At 37.1% G+C, this 19,630-nt stretch overlaps 1 protein-coding gene across 1 annotated transcript in view; it reads right to left on the bottom strand.

Annotated features, from left to right (window-relative positions):
* Positions 1-19,630, bottom strand: part of LRP2 (LDL receptor related protein 2) — a 127,495-nt gene that overhangs the window by 94,001 nt on the left and 13,864 nt on the right. The window contains exons 2-6 of the mRNA XM_074873296.1: positions 14,225-14,332; positions 11,953-12,075; positions 9,334-9,450; positions 719-829; positions 422-535 (exon numbers count right to left, since the gene is read on the bottom strand). Of these exons, the coding sequence (XP_074729397.1) occupies positions 422-535; positions 719-829; positions 9,334-9,450; positions 11,953-12,075; positions 14,225-14,332 (573 nt within the window). The remainder of the gene's footprint in view (positions 1-421; positions 536-718; positions 830-9,333; positions 9,451-11,952; positions 12,076-14,224; positions 14,333-19,630) is intronic.

Below are 19,630 nucleotides of genomic sequence, written 5' to 3'. Positions count from 1 at the left end.
ATTCCATCCATTGGAAAATAAAAATGTGACAAAGAGCCAAACAAATTTGGACAAAAACACAGCATGCTGTATCTAACTGAGATTTCAGAGTGAAGGAATTACCTTTGGGTCATGCTGAAATGAAGAAAATTACAACAACATGAAGAAGTAAAACTATATGTGTTAAGAAGCAAACTGTCACTGAATCCAGCAAATTCAAATAGTAACCATACATGCAGGCACTTAGCAGCAAAGACAACCTGAAAAAAGTCTATCAAAGTAGCACTGCAATTTTCATCTTTCCATACAAAAAAGTCCTTGTAGAACAGTGGCTAGGTTTTGATGGCTGTATAGCCAGGCAAGCTACTTCCTGCTATCTGCTTGAACTAGTTCTTAGTAAAACAGTTAAAGAAAGTGGGGAAAAAAACCAAAAACATCATACTGCAAGAGTTTTCATCACTCCTATCTCCACAGTCATCATCATGGTCACAGATAAAGGCTCGTGGGATGCATTCTCCATTAGCACACTGAAACTGCGTACTGGTACATCCATGTGCTGAAAGAGATTTTAGCACAGAAAGAAAATCTGTCAGAAAACTACAGTCTTTAACTTTAAAATCATAGAATCATAGAATACCAATTTGGAAGGGACCTCAAGGATCATCTGGTCCAACCTTTCTTGGCAAAATAGGGTTTATAAAGCCTATTTGTTTGGGATCACTCTGCATATGGTACTTACTGCAATTAGCTTCATCAGAAGAATCTCTGCAATCAACTTTGCCATCACATCGCTGGCTTGCATTAAAACATGCCCCATTTGCACATGATAACTGTTCACATCTTGGGTAGTCTACAATAAGAAATCCTTCAGTATTAGCATGAATGTTAGACTATAGAGTATAACGAGTCATATATATCCAGTGTCAACAGAATACCTTGATTTATAGGAAAACAAAAAATACAAAACTTCCCATACTACTACTACTGACAAAGAATCCATTTATCCATATACTGTCTCCTCCAACAGATATTTAAGAATATCCTCTAGATAGATGCTACAAAACCTTGTAACAAACAAGGGAAAATTAGATGCCCCCACACACCCCAAAAAGCTTTGCAACCCAAACAGTTTACAATATCATAGAAAACAATGCAACACAAAAGGAGAGCAAGCAGTGAACATTTAGTTTATTTACTTGTACCTCAGTTTTACACTTTATTGATCTTAATAGAAGTGCTTAGGTAGAAAAGAGGTTCCTGAAATTTACAGTTTCTAGGTCTTAGAACGACATGAGTTCTCAAACTCAAAGACTTCAGGGTTTTATGGTTTTGTTCTAATTAAGCCAAGTACGTTAAATTTCCAAGTCCATGATCAACTTTAGGACCTCTGTTTTTAATACTTGTTTTCCCCCTCCCAAAACAAAAAAGATCCTGCAGAATGAATGGGTTTTCAGTTTCTGGCTGTTCTACTTATGTAGATGACCTACAGGCCAACAGAAGGGATTATTTCAAACAACCTAAAACCAATTCTGAAAATACTTATGCATACAAACAGTCAGTGAGTTCAGTAGAACCATCCAACAAATTAAGCATGTGCACGTGCTAGAGTTAGGTAGGAGAATATGAGCTTAGTTTAACTCATTGCCATGTAGACAAAAATTACTTATTTCTGGCAAATGAAAGCAAATAGTTGCCATTTTTAGAAGTGAGATTTGTTGAACCTTTACCTCTATACGGAAATACAGGTAGATAAATGAACTCAAGAAATAGAATAACCAAATTTCATTTGCACCTTTTAGATTTCCAGTTTGAATTCTTATCCCATTTTACTTCCATACTAGTTAATAAAGTAGATGGAGCGGCTCTCACTTAAGCACATTTTCATTCATAATCTTGGAATTCAAAACATGGATTATAAAATTACTCAAGCAAAACTCAGAAAAGCTGCAGTTTTTCCAGGCAGTGGCAAACTGCTTTGCTTGCTTCTGCTGTTCTGTATGTCATCACATTCCCACTAAACTTCAATCACCTATGCAATAAGCTTACGTGATTTTAACTGTTAAGTTGATATATGAGAGCATAATCAGCTGCGTTGACGTCCACTACAAGTCTAGCCAGACTATCTCCCTGACTGATTCATTTACTTTTCTTTCATTTTCGGTGCAATTAATATAAGTCTACAACTGGCAGGTAGGAACAGTATGTGCCTAATCAGATAACAGTAGTTGTAATTACCAGGGTTCCAGCTACAGCATTCCTACCTGTGGCCTTCTGATGATAGGTCCCAGACCTTCCATTCCAAAAGTCTGCACTGACAATGCCAACACATGCCCTAAACATGATTAGCATCCTTTAGCCCCACTTCTCAATCAAACAAACTCCCTTCTAACACAGGCATCTCATCCATTGCTTGCTTGGGTTAGGCTTATGAACAACTCAAAGCTTTGGAAACAACATGGATTCTGAAGTCTTAACTCTGCCTACAGAAAGGCAGGCCTGACCTGGGGCCACATTTTATGCTCACTGTGGAATCAATGCTTCTTCACTGTCTGGAAGCAGAGAAGCCATCGCGGGGAGGAGCCATCAAGAGTTCTACAGTATAGCAGGAAATAGCTATGGCAGTACAAGAGTACTGTATGGGGCACATATAAGGAAAAGAACAATAAAAGGTATTTGTTTTGTAACTGTACTGAAGTGGGAAAGCTTATAAGGGGTTTTATAATGGACAGTTTTGTAATTTTCCTCATCTTTCTTCATATCCCACAGAAATACCTCCAGTGATATTTCAAACGGTTTCTGATGGACTGAATGTCAAACTAATAGGAAGTTGAACCCATTGCCTTGCCCTGCCCATTTCTTCAAGAATGCCCAGGCAAACTAAAGAGCTAGTGTGGTGGTTTAGGCCCTGCCAGGACATGAGACCACGATGCCACTGCCCCTCCCCCACCTTTGGACCAGACGGGGCAGGGAGTGAAATACAAACCCCGGGGTTGAGATAAGGAAAAATTTAATACAACAGTTAACAACAACAAACCGAACAACAACAATAACAATAATAACAATGAAGAGAACAAGAGATATACCGCACGGATACAGCAGTGAGGGGACCAAAGCAGACAAAAGCCATCCCTGCTCTTCCCACAGGTGGCCGACATGACCTCAGCATGGTATCGAATAACCCAGCGAGAGCTCCCTCCCCACTACTGGGGAAACTTAACCCTATCCTAGCTGAACCAGGACAGCTAGTCAGTAATAAGACTTTCTCAAACTCATATTAAACTCCCTTAGAGGAAGGGACACTTTGTCAAAGTTGTATCTCCTGCAGCAAACCTGGAGAAGTTCTCAGCCTGGAAAAATCTTTTTTATATAATTTAGTGTATAAATGCAAGTCATTATAAAAATACCAAGCAAGGCAATAAGGAAAGATATTTTGAAGACACTTCAAAATACAAATTCTGACTACATTGGTGGTTTACTAGAATGTGAACAAATGCTGCTTTTTCCTTATTTTCTTTTCAAATGTGCTTGGTGTACAGATTCTTTATTTTAATTGTAGTTGCAGAAGCAAGAACATTCTTTGAAAAGCCCAATGGAGATTAATTTAACTTTTAAACTCTCTACATGTAATCCCATTCCCAATCTCCTGTCTAAAGACCAAGCTTAGTAAATTATAGTTCTGATCACAGCTTTCTCACTGATCTGATATTTTTCATTGCATTGTGCATTGTACATTGTACTCTTTGTACCTTCTAGAACATTATTTTAATAAAATGGTTTTAATTATTTGGGGCATGAAGAACTAATCCTCATGAATAATGGCAAAACTGTGAGTTACACCAAAGGCTGTAGCCAATACACTGCAGGGTTCAGAAGCATCCGTGCCATCAGGACCGTTGCATAGTAGCTGGGATAGCCATCTGCTACTCCTGGGAGGAGAAATAGCAAAGATACAAGAATCAAGGAAGAAATACTGGCTTCTCTGAGGGCCAGCCACTGTGCTACACTTTCCAACAGCTTCTAGCTACGCCCTGTGAAAATCTTACAGAAGATGCACCTATGGCATTGTGTTTCTGGTGGACTGTCAATGTTGAGAGAAGGAAGGAAGCCAAAACAGAACTTCATAACAATACTAGGATATCTGAAAATGGAGGAGCGCCTGTCCTTGCAGTTGTGAAAAAAACAGGACTTAAACTCCCTTTCTTTCTCTCCAAAATTTAGGAAATATTAGCAATGAGTGAGCTGAGTTCTACTCCCTATCACTAAATGGAAAGTTATGGATAGAAAAAGAATAATCTGGACCTTGACAGTGGGGAGGGTAGGAATGAAGACCTATACAGTCTATCTTAATGAAAAGCTCTCCAGCAAAAAAAGTCTGAAAAGTGACTATCGTGACATTTTGAATTTAAGTGGGAAGGTCTTACATAAGTCACTGCATTTGGGGCTTGCACAATAAACACTTCCTAGATTTTATTTGACTTTTTTTTTTTTAAAAAAAACCAAAGATTTCTCTGTATGCACCTGATCCCAGAGCAACGCATCTGGGTATAAAAAACCCACAGCTATGCAAGAACTGATACTGATCAGAGCAGCTGATCACACTGTCTCTGTTCTAGGGGGCACATGGAAAAAGTGTCAGTGCTCTGTGAGTGACCTGCAACTATATAAAAACCAAAGGAAGGTTTTTCTTCCCAGGACATGGACATGTTGGGTTTTTTTCTAGATCAGTGACAGATGGATTAGAAAGAGCTAAAAAGGAAGGATAAAGTTCTGAGTTAAAGGACAACAAGGTAGGTAGTTTGCATCTAAGGATGCCTGAAAATACAGCTGTACAAGAGGAGAGAGTGAAAGAAGATAGTATAAAACTGAACATGGGATTAAGAGAGAAAAGTGAAGGGACATAAAAATATAAACACTGCTTTCTTTCACCTTGCTTTTAATTGTGAAGAGCCTCCAACATGAACATTGTTTCCTTTATCTTTTCCTCCCAAGAACTTCTGGCTAATTACAGAAAACTGAAGAGATCTTTTCCTAGTGATCACAATTCTCAGAAGATAATACAAGCTTTGTGAAAACAGAGGGAAATCTAGCTACATTCATTCCAGTGCTCAGGAAGAAAGGGAGTTCTTTCTCTCTGCTTCCTCTCAGACATCTCTTTCTTAGCCAGAATACTTCTCCACAATCTGTCTCCCCATGGTATGCCAGCACTTGGGTTGCAAAATATAAACAACTGGCAAATGCCAGCACAAATGGCAGATGAGGCACCTTGCTCCTTGTAACCCACAAACTATTTTGGGGCAACAGTTGCAAACACATTTAAATGGCATGTTTCAATGTACACACATGGAAGATGCTTGAAAGCTATGTCACAGGAATTGCTAAACCTACATTATTTTGCTCTCTGCTTAACACTTTTATTCTGCAAGCTGGAAAGACATCCATACAAAACCAGTAACAGGAAACAGTTGCAACCGGTACTTGATTCAGCAGACACTGATTTCTGTCACACAGTCAGGATTTGTAACCTTCTGTAACCCTAACCCATGTTACAAGGAGGAGAAAGAAAGAAAAGGGATTATATCCTACTTCCAAGTGTCATCCTTTTATTGCAGCAACATTTCAAAACATTTTAAAAATAAAATTAAAATCCTTGACTCACTGCCATGAGTCACCATCTCACAGTGGGCAAATCATTGCCCAGACAGCTCACAGCCTATCAGAGACACCAGGAGGAGGACTTACCCCAAGCCCAAGAGTCCTATGAGCTACAGGATATCAGATAGTGTTCATAGCTGAGATGCTTTGAGCGCTGGCAGACTGACCAGACCCTCACTCCTGGCCTTAATTCCTGATTTTGATCCCTGCCACTCTAGTCTTTGGCTGCCTTCCTTATCTTGTTCCAGTTTTGCTTCTTCCCCATCCCAAACTCTCCCTGGTGGAGATATTTCCTTCAGCCTGAACTTCTGCCTTGTCCTGCAGCTGTTACATGTGAATTGTCCAACATCAAGAACTGTCCAACATCAAGCCTCTGACCATGGCCATTTTCTTCCTTCTTGGACTACATCCCTTATGATCTCTTCAGTTCTTGATCTTTGTTCACTTTCACCCTGATCTCCACAAATTCATCCTAGACCTGGCTGCTCACTTCCTAACCACAACAGCTATTTAGTGTAGCAAACAAGAGGCAGGAATTCACAGGTTAGGCAGTTGATCCATGGCAGCAACTCAACATCAAAACTAGAATGAAAAATCCAGAGTTTCTGAGCCTGCACTCAGTCTATCAGCCTCAAACAAGACATCTTTAAAATACTTCCCCTTTCTCCCTCATGGCCTTAGTAGAGTGCTCAGCTGCCAGAGCTGTATCTGGGAAAGTTATTTTGTCAGTCACAGCAAAGCAAAATGGACATGGCTGGGTCTTTAATTTTTCAACTAAGAAGCTGAGGCAGGAGAGAGAATTCTACCTTTAACTGAAAGAAATAAAGCATGTAACACAGAAAAATGACACCGGTATCAGCTGCCTACTCCCAAAAAGTATTTGCTACCTCAAATAGTCTGCCATTTCATTGTACATTACTAAAATATAGAATTAAATTAATTTAAATTAATTTAATTAAATTAATAGTTAAATAAATAATTAAATAAAATTAATTTAATTAAAATTAAAGTATTTGCTAGCTGCTGACTACTAAAAAAACTGGAAAAACAACCTGATATATTTTTAAAGAAAATAAAACCCCACAATTTTAGGAAATTAAAACAGCTTCAGTGCACTAATTACATGACCTGTAGCTGAAACATTGTTCTGATGTTTATCTTAGCCTCTGCATGGGTAGTTTTCCCTTGCTGTTAATCCCATTAGCAGTAAAATGGACTAAGGCTTTGAATTCCTTTGTTCTATTTTTTTACATGTTTAATTACTGAGTTACTTCATATTGGTGACATTTTGCATTTGACTAGTTTCTTAAATAATGTAACTTATTCAGCAACAAAACTTTATCTTCTTTACAATCTAAATCTGCTTCCAGACAGATCACTGAGTGCAAGGCATAAGTAAACGGGCATGATAAGTCTGCATTTTTTTTATGCACCATGAAATAACAGAAACAATTCTAAATAGCTCTTTTCTTTCATTTATTTATGAAACCTTTTAGTGTAAATTAAAGAAAAATAATGACAAAGGAAAAGGCCAAAATACTGATATTCCTCTTATATTTGTTTATATCAGATAGTGTAGTGTGTAAAAGAAAATGGATGAAAGAGTGGGAAAAATTAACATCCAAAGCAAGTATTAGAATCTGCTTCAAAACAGTAAAATCTAACACTTACACTAATCCCTATTGTATAGTTAATCATAACATCACCAAATTGTTCATTTTATCTTATGGCTTCTGTTTAAAGTTCCAGGCCTTGCAAAGACAGAGAGGCAATAAAATTAACCTGTCTTTCTGGAAGGGTCTTGTCATTACATTCTTCTTGATTCTCTTGTCTTCAGCACCACCACATTTCTTTAAACTAGTGCAACACTCCTACTTTCAATGTTTCAAGTCACAGTTACTCTTCTGTCTTAGAGGAACTGTCAGCACATATTCTAATAAATCAAAGTAGAGGCTGTTGAATGATGTGAGGCAGTCCCTCTCCCTGGGGCTAAATACGCTGCCTTCACAACAGTTATGGGGCCTACTGGCTGATGCAGCAATGACTGGGTTTCCCACACAGCAGTAGAGCGCTACTGTTAAGGTATTTAGAGGCCCCTTTCCAAACTGCCTTTTTAATTTACTTAGTTGAGAATGTTAAACATGAAATAAAATGTGCACTTCTATTTTCAAACATCATGGCAGCTTCTAGCCTGAAGAAAGAATTGTGAGTATTGTCTTTAGGACTCCGCTCCCAGTCTGCCAGATTTACTGCATTATAACGATCACGCCATTTCATCAGGCTATTCCACACTGTATTCAATGCCTACTCACAGATTTCTCAGAGATCCTGACCAGTTCCTCTTTTTTAATTCACAGATAATGCATTTTTTTAAACAAATATATTTTCTTCAGGATTTTTTTTTAATGTGTCATGATTTGCTAAATTAAGTTACCAATCTCTTTTTTCTTCCTCTAAACTTTTAAGAGGAAAACCACCAAGCTACAGAAGATATTCTTCCAGCAATGATATGAGGTACTCTGGATCTTGGCTTTCAGCCACTTGTGTTGGTGATTTCAGAATTGGCTGTGGGTCTACCACATGGAAAAGTTCCAAGCTGGCTGTCTCAGCAACCTTTTAGTCCAGAGTACCATATAGTTCTAAATCACCTTTCATTCTACAGAGTGTACATTTTAGCCACTTCCGAGTCAGGGATAAAATGCAGTAGCAGTTGGCTGACCGTGTAATACGCTGGTTTTCCTTTACACAGGATATGCATATGCCCTTTTTGCCTCTACGTGCACCCATTAACAACATTTTATTTCTTGCTTCTTTATCCATTCCTTAGCATCCCAGCCTCTTCCTTCACCTCCCACCCCGGGGTTAGGTCTGAGCAAAGTTTACAGTTATATTTTTTTCCCAAAGGTACACTAAGTTCTAACAGCTAGAATAGCAGCTCATATGTTACAAGTCATTCACGACATGTGTAAAGCTTTTCCTTAATACTAACAATGAACAGACAAGCTGTTACACACTGTTGTGTAGGTATTTGGCAAAAACATCTGCGAAAAACATGGCCTCTATTCTGTGGCCAGCTGTCCTTCCATCAGTATTCAACCTAGGCCAGGACCTAAGGAGGTAGCCTCAAATCTGGGGAAGTTAGACTGAAAAAAACTACTTGTCCATCTGCAGTTTTTTGGCACAATATAAACAGCTTATCTAAATACAATATGACCCAATGCCACTTTATCTCCACAGGAAACTGCAGTCTAGAATACAAATGTTTTTGAAAGGGTCAAAGTCCCTCAAAGAAGTGATTTGGGGTCAAATTCTGCTTTTCTTCAGGTTATATTACCACTGATTTCATAAGGAGTATGCAAAATGAATATGAAAAAATTTGGCAAAGTTAGCTCTGAGCCTCCCAAGGCTTTAAGCCATTTAAATGTGGTTGATTTTTTCCAATGCAATATTAATTATATTTCAGACAATGACAAACAAGAAGCCCTGATCCTATGGCAGCAGTTCGTATTTGAGTTCTACAATAATGGATCTGTATGAGAACATCAGCTCTAATACACAAAAGAATCTGAAATTAAACTCTTGTTACAAGAAGCATATTGCGGTCATCCTGTCCATCAACAAGCCCTTTAATCTTACAAATTTATTAAAAAGCCACAGAGAGAGGAGATGAAACCAGATCTAGTGCTAGGAGTTAAGACTCACGGCAGACTCCTTCATCTGTTCCATCCGTGCAGTCCTTTACTCGATCGCACCAGTATGCACTCGGGATACACTGTCCATTTGAACATGTGAACTGCTGACTTGAGCATGTCCTTCCCGCTGCAAGAAACAGACACTCAATCGGTCTTTTCCATCAAACAAGATTTTTTATTTGGAAAAATATTTTTCCTCTTTAACTACTCCATCCTTCTCACAAATATTAGTACAAGACTTTCTCCCCCTGTACCTTTGTGTACTCCATGAGATTAAAGGACACTTGACAAGCATATGGCAGATAACATAGCTCTATGAGGCCTTCTGTAGCCTGCAAGGTCACTGCTTTTCTCCACTGAAGGGGTTGACCTCTAGGTTAAAAATTACCTTCCTTTAATTGTTCTGCCTAAAAGATTAAATTACCAGTTCTCACCATTTTAAAGTGTTCTCTATTATTTTGTTTACTGGGTCAAAATCTGTCAGTAACCAAGTTATTTGGTCAACTAGAATGCCACAATGTAAACACAGCAGACCTGGAGGTAAGGCACTGCTTTCTAATACAGCCAGGAATATTTGACATTCATAACTAACAGAGGATCAAGAATTATTACCTCTCTTCTCATGACAGCTGTGTCACTGAAAAGGAACCACATAAAACTCTGCAATTCCACCTTGTTTCCACTACAGCTAAATTAAGCTCTCTGTTCTTCTGAGACAAATTAATTGAATCTGTGAAGATATAGCCAAAGGGTGAAATTACTGTTAACTTTTCCTCCCTTGTGCCACCCGCACATTTGTTTCTTTCAAACTCATGCTATATCTCAACACCATTCCAGTCTGTACACTGGCATCAGGTCTGCTGCTTTACAGGGGCTCTCTATTCCTTCTTCCAGCAGCAGTGTTCCCAAAGTCAGATCAGCTACTGGAATACTAGTGTCATGAGAAAAAACAAAACCATGACAGTAAAGTAAAACAAATTTGTTTTAATTCTGCATGTGTGACTTTCAGAGCTGCCGGCCATTTTTCTCAGGAAAAATTTTTAACATTTCAAGAAGAAAAATCTCCTCCAGGATTCCCAAGCACAGAGATAAAAAGTCCCTTTAGGAGAATAAGGACAAATGCTGGGAGATGGCTCAAAAACAAACTGCAGCACAGTGCCACTGCATAGTTACTAACACTCATGATTAACCAGTACATGGAGAACAATGTTACAGTGACCAGTTCAAAAGTCAACTCAGAACTGTTGCTCATTTTGCATTTTGTGTCTACAGATTCCTTAGTTAAAACATAACCAGCAGTTGTGTTGACACTTTCTCAGAGGAAGAGAGGAGCAAAAAGGCAGTTAACCTTAGTTCTAATTTTTCCATCCTCAGTCAGAACAAGTATCAAGATATAGAAGTACACACCAAGTCTGTGAGCAAAATCATTCCAAAACTTAAACCTGTGAACTTCTCCAGAATCAAGGGGGTTAGTGAGTAGCTCCAGAGCTGTTCAGTTTAAAAAGTTATCCAAAAATTATGCACAGAATCAAAAAGAAAATAAATAAATCTTATCCTCATCACTTAAAGTAACTTCTAAGACTAGAAGTAGCAGAAAATCAGTTCTTTAGAACACTGCAACACATGTTCTTCCCATCTTATGCAATAACACAGAGAATGTAATTTGGTGTATTAATCATCTCTGTTCGGCACATACTTAACTGTATGCAGCCCTTAAACTGCTTAGTCATGAAATTTGACAATCAGAGTAACGTATTTTATTATTATCAGTATTTATCTTGATATCAGTACTGAAAAAAGAAAGAGCCTATGGCTATGACAGTTAGGCTGCTAAATTATTTCTTTGCTCTAAAATATACAGAGAACATTAAACACTTTCATTTAAAACAGAAATTCAAACATGATTAATACACTGTTTAGCATATTAAAGTGAAATACTAATAGGAATTATGTGGTAAGTTTAAGCTGTCCAAACGATAACGAAAGACTAGACTTTCATCCCATACCAGGACTTTTGGTATTCCTCCTGTCTGAATATGAGAAAGAACAACTCTGGTCATTTTAAATAATAATGACATTAAATAACATTGATGAAGATGGTACAAGAATCTGTAGCAATCTAGTTTACTTCAACTGACTGATAATTCCTCCTTTTTTATATACATAAAATTCTCAAAATTTTCTAGAAAAAAATGATTTTTTTTTTTTAATATATATAATTCTGAGACACCAGTGTGAATTTTGTTATGCAATGAATAAAGCAGCTGCTTCTGTGACTGAGACAGTGAACATCAGAGTATTATATATATTTCACCATTTTTGGCACTACTAAATTTTGTATCAACTATAAAACTAATATGCACTGTACATTTTTCTCCTGTTTTCTCTTTTTAATTAACTAAAACATCAGTAATTTTCAGATTTCAAGACCCAGAGATGTCTTTTTGGACATGTTTTCTGTACTTTTATCTATTTCAGCTTTCAGATCATTTCTAGAAACTACTTTAGAGACACTCTTCTGGTAAAACCTGTACTTACAGCAGGCTTGTTTCTGTATGTTCTCAATATGTGGCTATGTGAATTACATTATTTCACAAAGTTGGTGTTACATTAGAACTTAAATACTTACGACATTGTTGATGCTCATCTGAGCCATCTTCACAGTCTTCCTCATCATCACAAACCCATGACTGTGGGATACATTCGCCATCAGTCTGACACTGAAACTGATTTCCCTCACAGGTAGGTTGTGCTAGTGTAAGCAATGAAAACAATTGTTATTTCACAGACATCTGGGAAAGCACTTTCAAATAAAACAAGTAAACAAGGGAAAAGAAGATTTAAGGTTCAAGTGTTGATTGACTGTAACTTCCACTGAACACATGGAGCATTTGCCAAACCAAAGGAAATGGACGGAGCAGGGAGGGGAAAGTGGACCAGCAGAAGGACGCTCAAAAGCAAAGTTTAGTTTAGAGAACTCCTGTGTATGACTCTTCAATTTTTTTATCCTCCCCTGGAGGACAGGTCACAGCAAAAGCTTAAGGCTCTTAACTGCCCTCTAGCAGAGCCTCTTTTTCACTTATATATGGAGTCATGCTAGCTTGCCTAGTCTCACAGGGGTCTGTTCAATTGCTCTCACTCCACCTCAGGTGCTCTAACCCTGGCAGGAAAAAGGTCTTTCAAAAGAAGCTCATGATTCTTCTCTGTGAATTTGTGAGGCAAATGCGAAGGTCAGGCCTGAATCTGTTGTCCCAGCTCCACTCTGTGCTTTTCAAATAGCCAAACAACAGGGAGCTATTAGAGAGAAAGATGAAAATAAATGTTTGAAACTGTGTTACAGCTTGCTCCATCCCTAGTTAATACTCCTGGGAAGAATCACTAGCACAGCACAGTCCATTAGAGAGGACTCTGGTCTTAACAATCTTTTTTCTGAGGTTCATGTTTTTGCAGCACTGTGAAGTCAACTAGAAACACTTTGTGTTCATGGGATGATAGGCAAGAACATCTACCAATGTAAACAAAGCATCAAGGGAGAAAATTAAATCACTGTGTAGATTTACAGTTGAGAAGTACAAAATTACATTAGAGTTAAAGCAATTAGAGGGATAAAATTGATCACATACTACAGACAATGCACTTCATGCATACTTTTTTCGATCCTTGTTTTAAGAACCAAAGAATAATCTTGCAATATGATTTTAACCTTAGGCCAGTTTTAAAGAGTTTAAAGCTATGTTCCTAGACGCTTATGTGCCCCACTACCTATAGCACATTAACATACTGTTTTTAAAAGCACAATTAACTGAAAACACCTGAAAGTTTAGTCTTCATCTTCCTAATTCATCACATGTATGAAAATGAGAACAACTCAACTTCATGCTTATAGCTATGACAAATGTACTAAGTGTCAGGGGGCTTTTTCAATCTTTCACAAAGTCAATGTGAATTTTACCCACTCCTTGTTCAAAACCCAACTACTTCTTTCCAGCTGCAGTTCAGATCTAAGCTGAAATAGCAAGCTATAGGACAACACCATTTTGTTTTGTCTGTTTAAGGCATTCTTCATCCAGAACTGCACTAGGTTTTGGAGCTAACTAAAGTGCTAATCAACAAATCAGACTGCCAAGCTGTGAGAATGACCTCCAATTATTATATGGGTCAAGCAGCAAAGAAACAATCCAGTGTGAAAACCACCAACATAAATTAGTCTTTCTCACTCCCCATCAGCCAAGGGTAAAAACTGGCATAACCTATAAGCGGGCTGATAACTGCACCAGCCTGCAAGACCTCGAAGAACACTAGAACCAGTAAGGTAAAATGCAGGTGAGTTCCTGAAAACAGATTGTGGAATAAATTTCTTAATTTTCACAACTTTTTAACATTCCGCTTGAGAGAATCTTTGTGCATGGGTATTACAGCCCATCTGAATGCAACTGTTGTCCCTGAGTTGCTGGCACCGAGGACATGACCAACTCTAGACAACTAAGCAAGACTCTACTTAAGATGCAGTAGGTACAGCTTGTTGTCTAGGGCCTGAAAGATCCAAAGATTGGGAGCTCAAGTGATGCTGGTGGTGTACATCCAATATTCAGGATTACTGCAATAATAGAATACAATACATTTCTACATCTACTTAGAATATTAGTCATCAATTGAAATGGCATGATTGGACACTCAGATTTTTCAGAGAAGGCTAAGTCGTAGTTCAGCACTACTTGATTTTCTGACTACCAAAGTCAAGGGACTCAAGAAATATGATTCTTAAGCAGATTCCACAATCACCTCAAGGCAGCTATGAGTTTTCTCCTACTTCATTCTTGTACCACAGGTACAGTTGAGCACATTGGGATCTCAGTATTTCTTATATTACAAAAAAGCTGCTCTATGGTTGTTTCACTTACGACAACCAGCTTCATCTGTATCATCTGAGCAGTCTCTAGCCCCATCACACCTCCAATCTGCAGGAATACAGCGACCATTTCCACAGCGAAACTGCCCCCGCTCACACCCTGTGGTAAAGCAGAGTAACAAGCAGGTTAGCAGTAGCAGTACATAAAAAGCAGAGTGCTTCTCTATCAAACAACTGTAATCTATCCATCATATTACAGCACGAAAAGGAGAGAAAATAACATTACGATAATACAAAAATATAAATAAGAATATATATATATAAAAAAAAAAATCTCTACAACCGCTTAAACAAAAAAAGAAAAGAACCACCTCTACATCTTACAGGACATTTCCCAACTAAAGTGCTAGAAAATTCCCACAATTTTAATATTTGTATATTATACAAACAAACAACAAAAAAAGAAAAATAACCCAAACAAGTCTCAGAAGAGGACCTACACTACAGAAACCTATTTAGCAGGAATATATCAATCTTAAATTCAGAAGCAGTATAGACTTAAATAAAGGTAAGGCATCATTTTCCACATTATTTCTAAGGGCTAAACATTAGTCCTCCCCAGAGCCTCTGAGGATTTAAAATAATAATAATAATAATAATAATAATAATAATAATAATAATAATACCCTTAGCTGATGTGGAAATCTTGTTTCAGCAGTGACTGCTTAAAAGTATAGAAAGACCTCAGTTTTGTTTTGTTTAATAATGGCCTAATATTTAAAATCTTTCCTCTGAAGTACAGGAAAGCACGTCTTCAGTCAACATTTGAATAGCAAATAATTTTAAAAGAAATTAAGCTTTCAGACATTTATGACTGATCAAAAACTATCCTGCTGTCATACCCTCCTGCTTGAACTACTGAGGATTAAGACCTAAAGATAAAGAAGTATTCATTCCCAGGTGTAAATGCAGCTGGATCAGGCCTTTATTAGAGTTGACTAATGAAATCTCCAGTCCCATAGGAAAGAGAAAATGCACTGTTTATGGCCTTTCGTTGTGACTACAGCCTCATAAAAAGGGAGTGAACAGTTTTATAGGTCCCCAAAACAATGAGCTATAACATAATTAGGTTCGACAGAGCTCTGTTTCATGTTAATCTGTTGTCAGCACCTCAGAGAAGGGAACACTGAAAAAAAATGAGGTAGTAGCAAAGCCCAACTCTGAAGAAAAAAAATCCTGTTTCCTGATTTAATTAATAGCCATATGATAAAACTACATCTTTCAATTATTCTGAGTGATTTGTTCAGAGAAGATAACCTCAAGTATACATAAAGCACAACCACCTACTTTTTGAATTCATGATGACATAAATAACACGCTACCCTAACTTTCATGTAAAACCAGGCATATCAACACTGTCACATAAACATAGTTAAGTGATGTATTCCTAAGGGATATAGGCAAGCTACTTTATGCAAGGAATGTTCAAATCTGATTGTCTGGTAGTGACATCCTGATTTATAATGTATCCTGCAAATGGTCAAAAATTTCACTTGGATAAATGGTGGTACGGAGTGGTACAGGAGTATGTTCACCCAAATACCTTCTATAGACTAATGCATGATGGTGGTTGGTGGTGCAGGTCTGGGGTTGGTGGTGCAGGTCTCTTATCAACTACCTTTAAAACACAACAACCTCCCTTGCAAAAATGCCCTGAAGGAATGTACAAGTTCACTCTGGAATCCCAGGCCCTCTCGCTGAATTTTGCCCTACAAAGCAACATTTCCATATGAGATTAGCAGTTAAGGCTCTAATGAACACAACACATAAACCACCATTTATCAATTGGAATTACTATGCAAAGCAAATACTAAATCTTCTTATATATTTAGTATATTATTGCTATTCAAAACCACTGGAATATTCATAGCCACTTATTTTAAAAGAATTTACAATACAGAATTAAATCTGCATCCACATGATTAGAATTTCTAATGAAACAGATGTCTATAAACAAGCAATATGAACAATTTGTATATTATTTCTAAACAGTAAGCCAAAAAATTTTCAAGCACTATGTACAACACTGCTAATTTATTTTGCCTATCTTGTATTAAGTTACTATAGTTAAACATACCCTTATAGTGATAAAAATGAGGAGATAACACTGATAAAGTTTTTAGAAAGCATTATAAACATAGCAGCCTTCATACGGTATGAGAAACAGTAACTGAATATTAACAGAAAACTTGCAAATCATGCAGATCTACACTCTGTAATACTTTGCAGAATTACAGTTTAAGTTGCTTACATCTACATACATGCTGTATCAATGTCCGTTTATACAATTCTTCAGCAGACCTGTTATAATTCATTTAATTATGGCATTAGGCTTTTCAAATTATATCCTCCATGCTTACTTATAACTGAAGGCAAAGAGCTCTGAAACACCTATAAAAAATAGGAAAGACTGATAGCTCACTTATCACTGTTTTATATTATCTTTAGAACAAAGAAAATTATATAGCAGATAATTATGTTAATTCACTAAAAAGGCAATCTTTGAAAATAAGTAATATGGAAGAAGTAAAAGTGATCTGCAGTATCAAGGGAACTTCTCACCAAGGTTCTAAAAAGCTTGTTTCAACGGTGAACAAAACCAATTCTAACTTGATAAAGGAGAAAGTAACCAGGGAAAAAATGCATCATTACAAAATTACTGCTATAAATACCCAGGAGAAATACCCAGAATGAAAGAAAAATAACCATGTCAGCAATAACCAGGTTTGTTACTATAGACAACTACAGAGGCCATTTTCTCAAAACTTAACTGCGCATACTCTGATAAAAACAAGAACTGGAAACTTATGAGATATGAAGAACTGTGATTTAGTTACTAAGAATTTAGTTATACATTTTAAACAGTTATTAATTTAAGTAAAGTGTTGCGGGCATTACTCACACTGACTAGTAATAATCCACAAAGGAAGCATATGGAGTCCAAAAGGACTATTTGCAGTGGTATATGCTATGCAATGTGAGCCTGCAGCAACGGGGTTTCAGCAAGAGCAGGGACTGTCAGAAGACAAGTGGTATCTTCTTATTTATTGCCATTATTTGAAGTCTCGATTCACTGAAGTCATTCGTAATTTTATGGAAGGTTTTGCTCTCAATAAGAGGGTTTTTTTTTTAAAATGGCAAGGCAGCTCATGTATCAGTCAGGCATCGCCAAAAATGAATACTAATGAGCCAATTTCCATAGAAATTCTGATTTACTCTGACAGATGCTGATAAAACCAGACACCTCTTTCAGGCAAAGAGAATCCTGTTCACAGGATTCCTAGAGGAAATAACCACCAAGTTTAAAAACAAGCAGTAAAACAATTAGTCTTCATTGTCATGCTTAAAATTTGCTAATAGAAAAGAATCTAGGTGACTTTTGAAAGTTCAACATTCAGAAATTATTCAATTTTTGTTGTTTCTCTACTTTTACTATAATTCAGCTTTAGTCTTCTGATGGTAATTAAAGCACTACCAAAATACAGACTAAAAAATGCATGGCAGATCTTATGAATCACACCAGAACATATACAAAGAAGCAGCTCTGGGCGTTACCAAAAATCATTTTGAAAGATAAGATCTGTTTCAACTGCTCAGTATACAGGAAAACATCAAGGAAAAATATATGATATCATATTTAATATAAACCAGTCTAGTACTGAAAAATGCAAACCAAAGATCAGAAGTATCACTGGAAAAATATAGCCCAAAGCACTATTTCTAAACTTCTTGCTATACTTACTATTTTTGGGCTTTACGCTAAATTTGTCACTGGACTTTCCATGGTTCTTTGTGTCTGGGATTCTCTTACAAGAGAGTGGATGTTTAAGATTCACATTTTGCTCAGGTAAAAACACAAAGGCTAATATTACTGGCTCTGGGTTTAAGCTACTTGCACAAAGATTATGCCAGGTAGTTATTTTCCACTGGAATAAAACAACATAATAGTGATCTTGTCAGACCAAAGACTGAACAAAAAGTTAACCAAAGAAAGTACCTTTTTTTGCTTTTAATTTATTAAAAATAATTGTATTTCTTATCAAAGGAAATAATGCAATACAAGCACTATTCAATACAACTACCTTATGTTCTGCAAGACAAGTTTTGTCCAACAAGTGTTGCATGCATAGGAATGAAGTATCCTAAGGTAAACCACTGCCAAAGACAAACTCCATTGCCACTAGAGGATGGCAGTCAACCCTCACACCACTAATGATTGTTACTCAATGTCACATTAAGTCATATGGAACTCCAGCAGAAGAGAGAGCTTAATAGCTTCAGGCATTTCACAGCACAATGGTTTAACCCATAGGGCTACAGTCTTTAATAGGAAGGCAGCCCATTACACCCTCTCAATCTCTTCTGTGCTTCATTCACTCCAATATATTTGTGTAGAAATATTTAGACTGAGAATTAAAACTTAAATTCAATCCTCTTGTATTAAAACCAGAACGATATGTTTGGCTTATAATGGAAACCAATACTGCCTTACTCTGTCACCTTTTGCATTACTTTAGTCTCCTTTCAGTTCCTCTCTGAACAGTTCTAGTCTTTTCTAATTATTTTCGTACATTTTCTACCTGCCCATTCAACCTCAAGGTCCCTCATACTTTTAACTTTGACTACAAATCATGTGTCATCCACAGATTAAGGTCACCATGACTGACTATTCTGACTATACAGAATAGGCCAAAACCCCTCATTCATTTTCTTCCTCATGCTCACAATACCATTGAGAACTGCTAACACTTCTTTAACAGTTAAGCTTGAATGAAAGATTTAAAGTAATGAAGAATGTATTAAGCCCAGGGTAGACTGTACCATTCTCAAACTGTCCACTCAGAAATGAAACTTACACTGCTGCAATTACTTTACACTTCAGGAATCATCTTTCTGAACAGATTTGTTGCATTTAAGAGTAACATTCTTCAAGGCAGTATTTTTTCAACTAACAGTTCCACCTTTAATACATCTACAGTTTTTCAACAAATAAGTGCAAATGAACTATACATTATAAGCCTCTTCCACATAAATTTTACAAAAAGAAAAGTGACAAGCTCTCTTTTCTCCCTTTCTGTCTTCCAACAAAGGGCACTCTTTGTTCCCATTCGGCCCCCAAACAGAGCAGCCCACTCCAGTGGCCTTGCAGGTAGAAGAATCCTGGAGAATCACCCTCCATATACTCTGATTTCAGATTTTTGCCTAGTTTAATTCCATGTCAAACATCCCGGGGTTTTGGAATGCTCAGGGAGGGTAAGCTGAACCTCTGGAAATTCCATCTCTGTTCCCCCACACTAATGAAGAAAAAAGTAAAATCCATAGTTCAGGAAAAAACTTTGATTATTATTGTAAAATGCCCTGTGATACTGAAAAGTAGTATTCTGCTAGCAATTATAAT

The sequence above is a fragment of the Strix uralensis genome, chromosome 6 (assembly GCF_047716275.1).
Source record: "Strix uralensis isolate ZFMK-TIS-50842 chromosome 6, bStrUra1, whole genome shotgun sequence".
NCBI classification, from domain to species: Eukaryota; Metazoa; Chordata; class Aves; order Strigiformes; family Strigidae; genus Strix; species Strix uralensis.
This window is presented reverse-complemented; position numbering and strand designations above follow the sequence as displayed.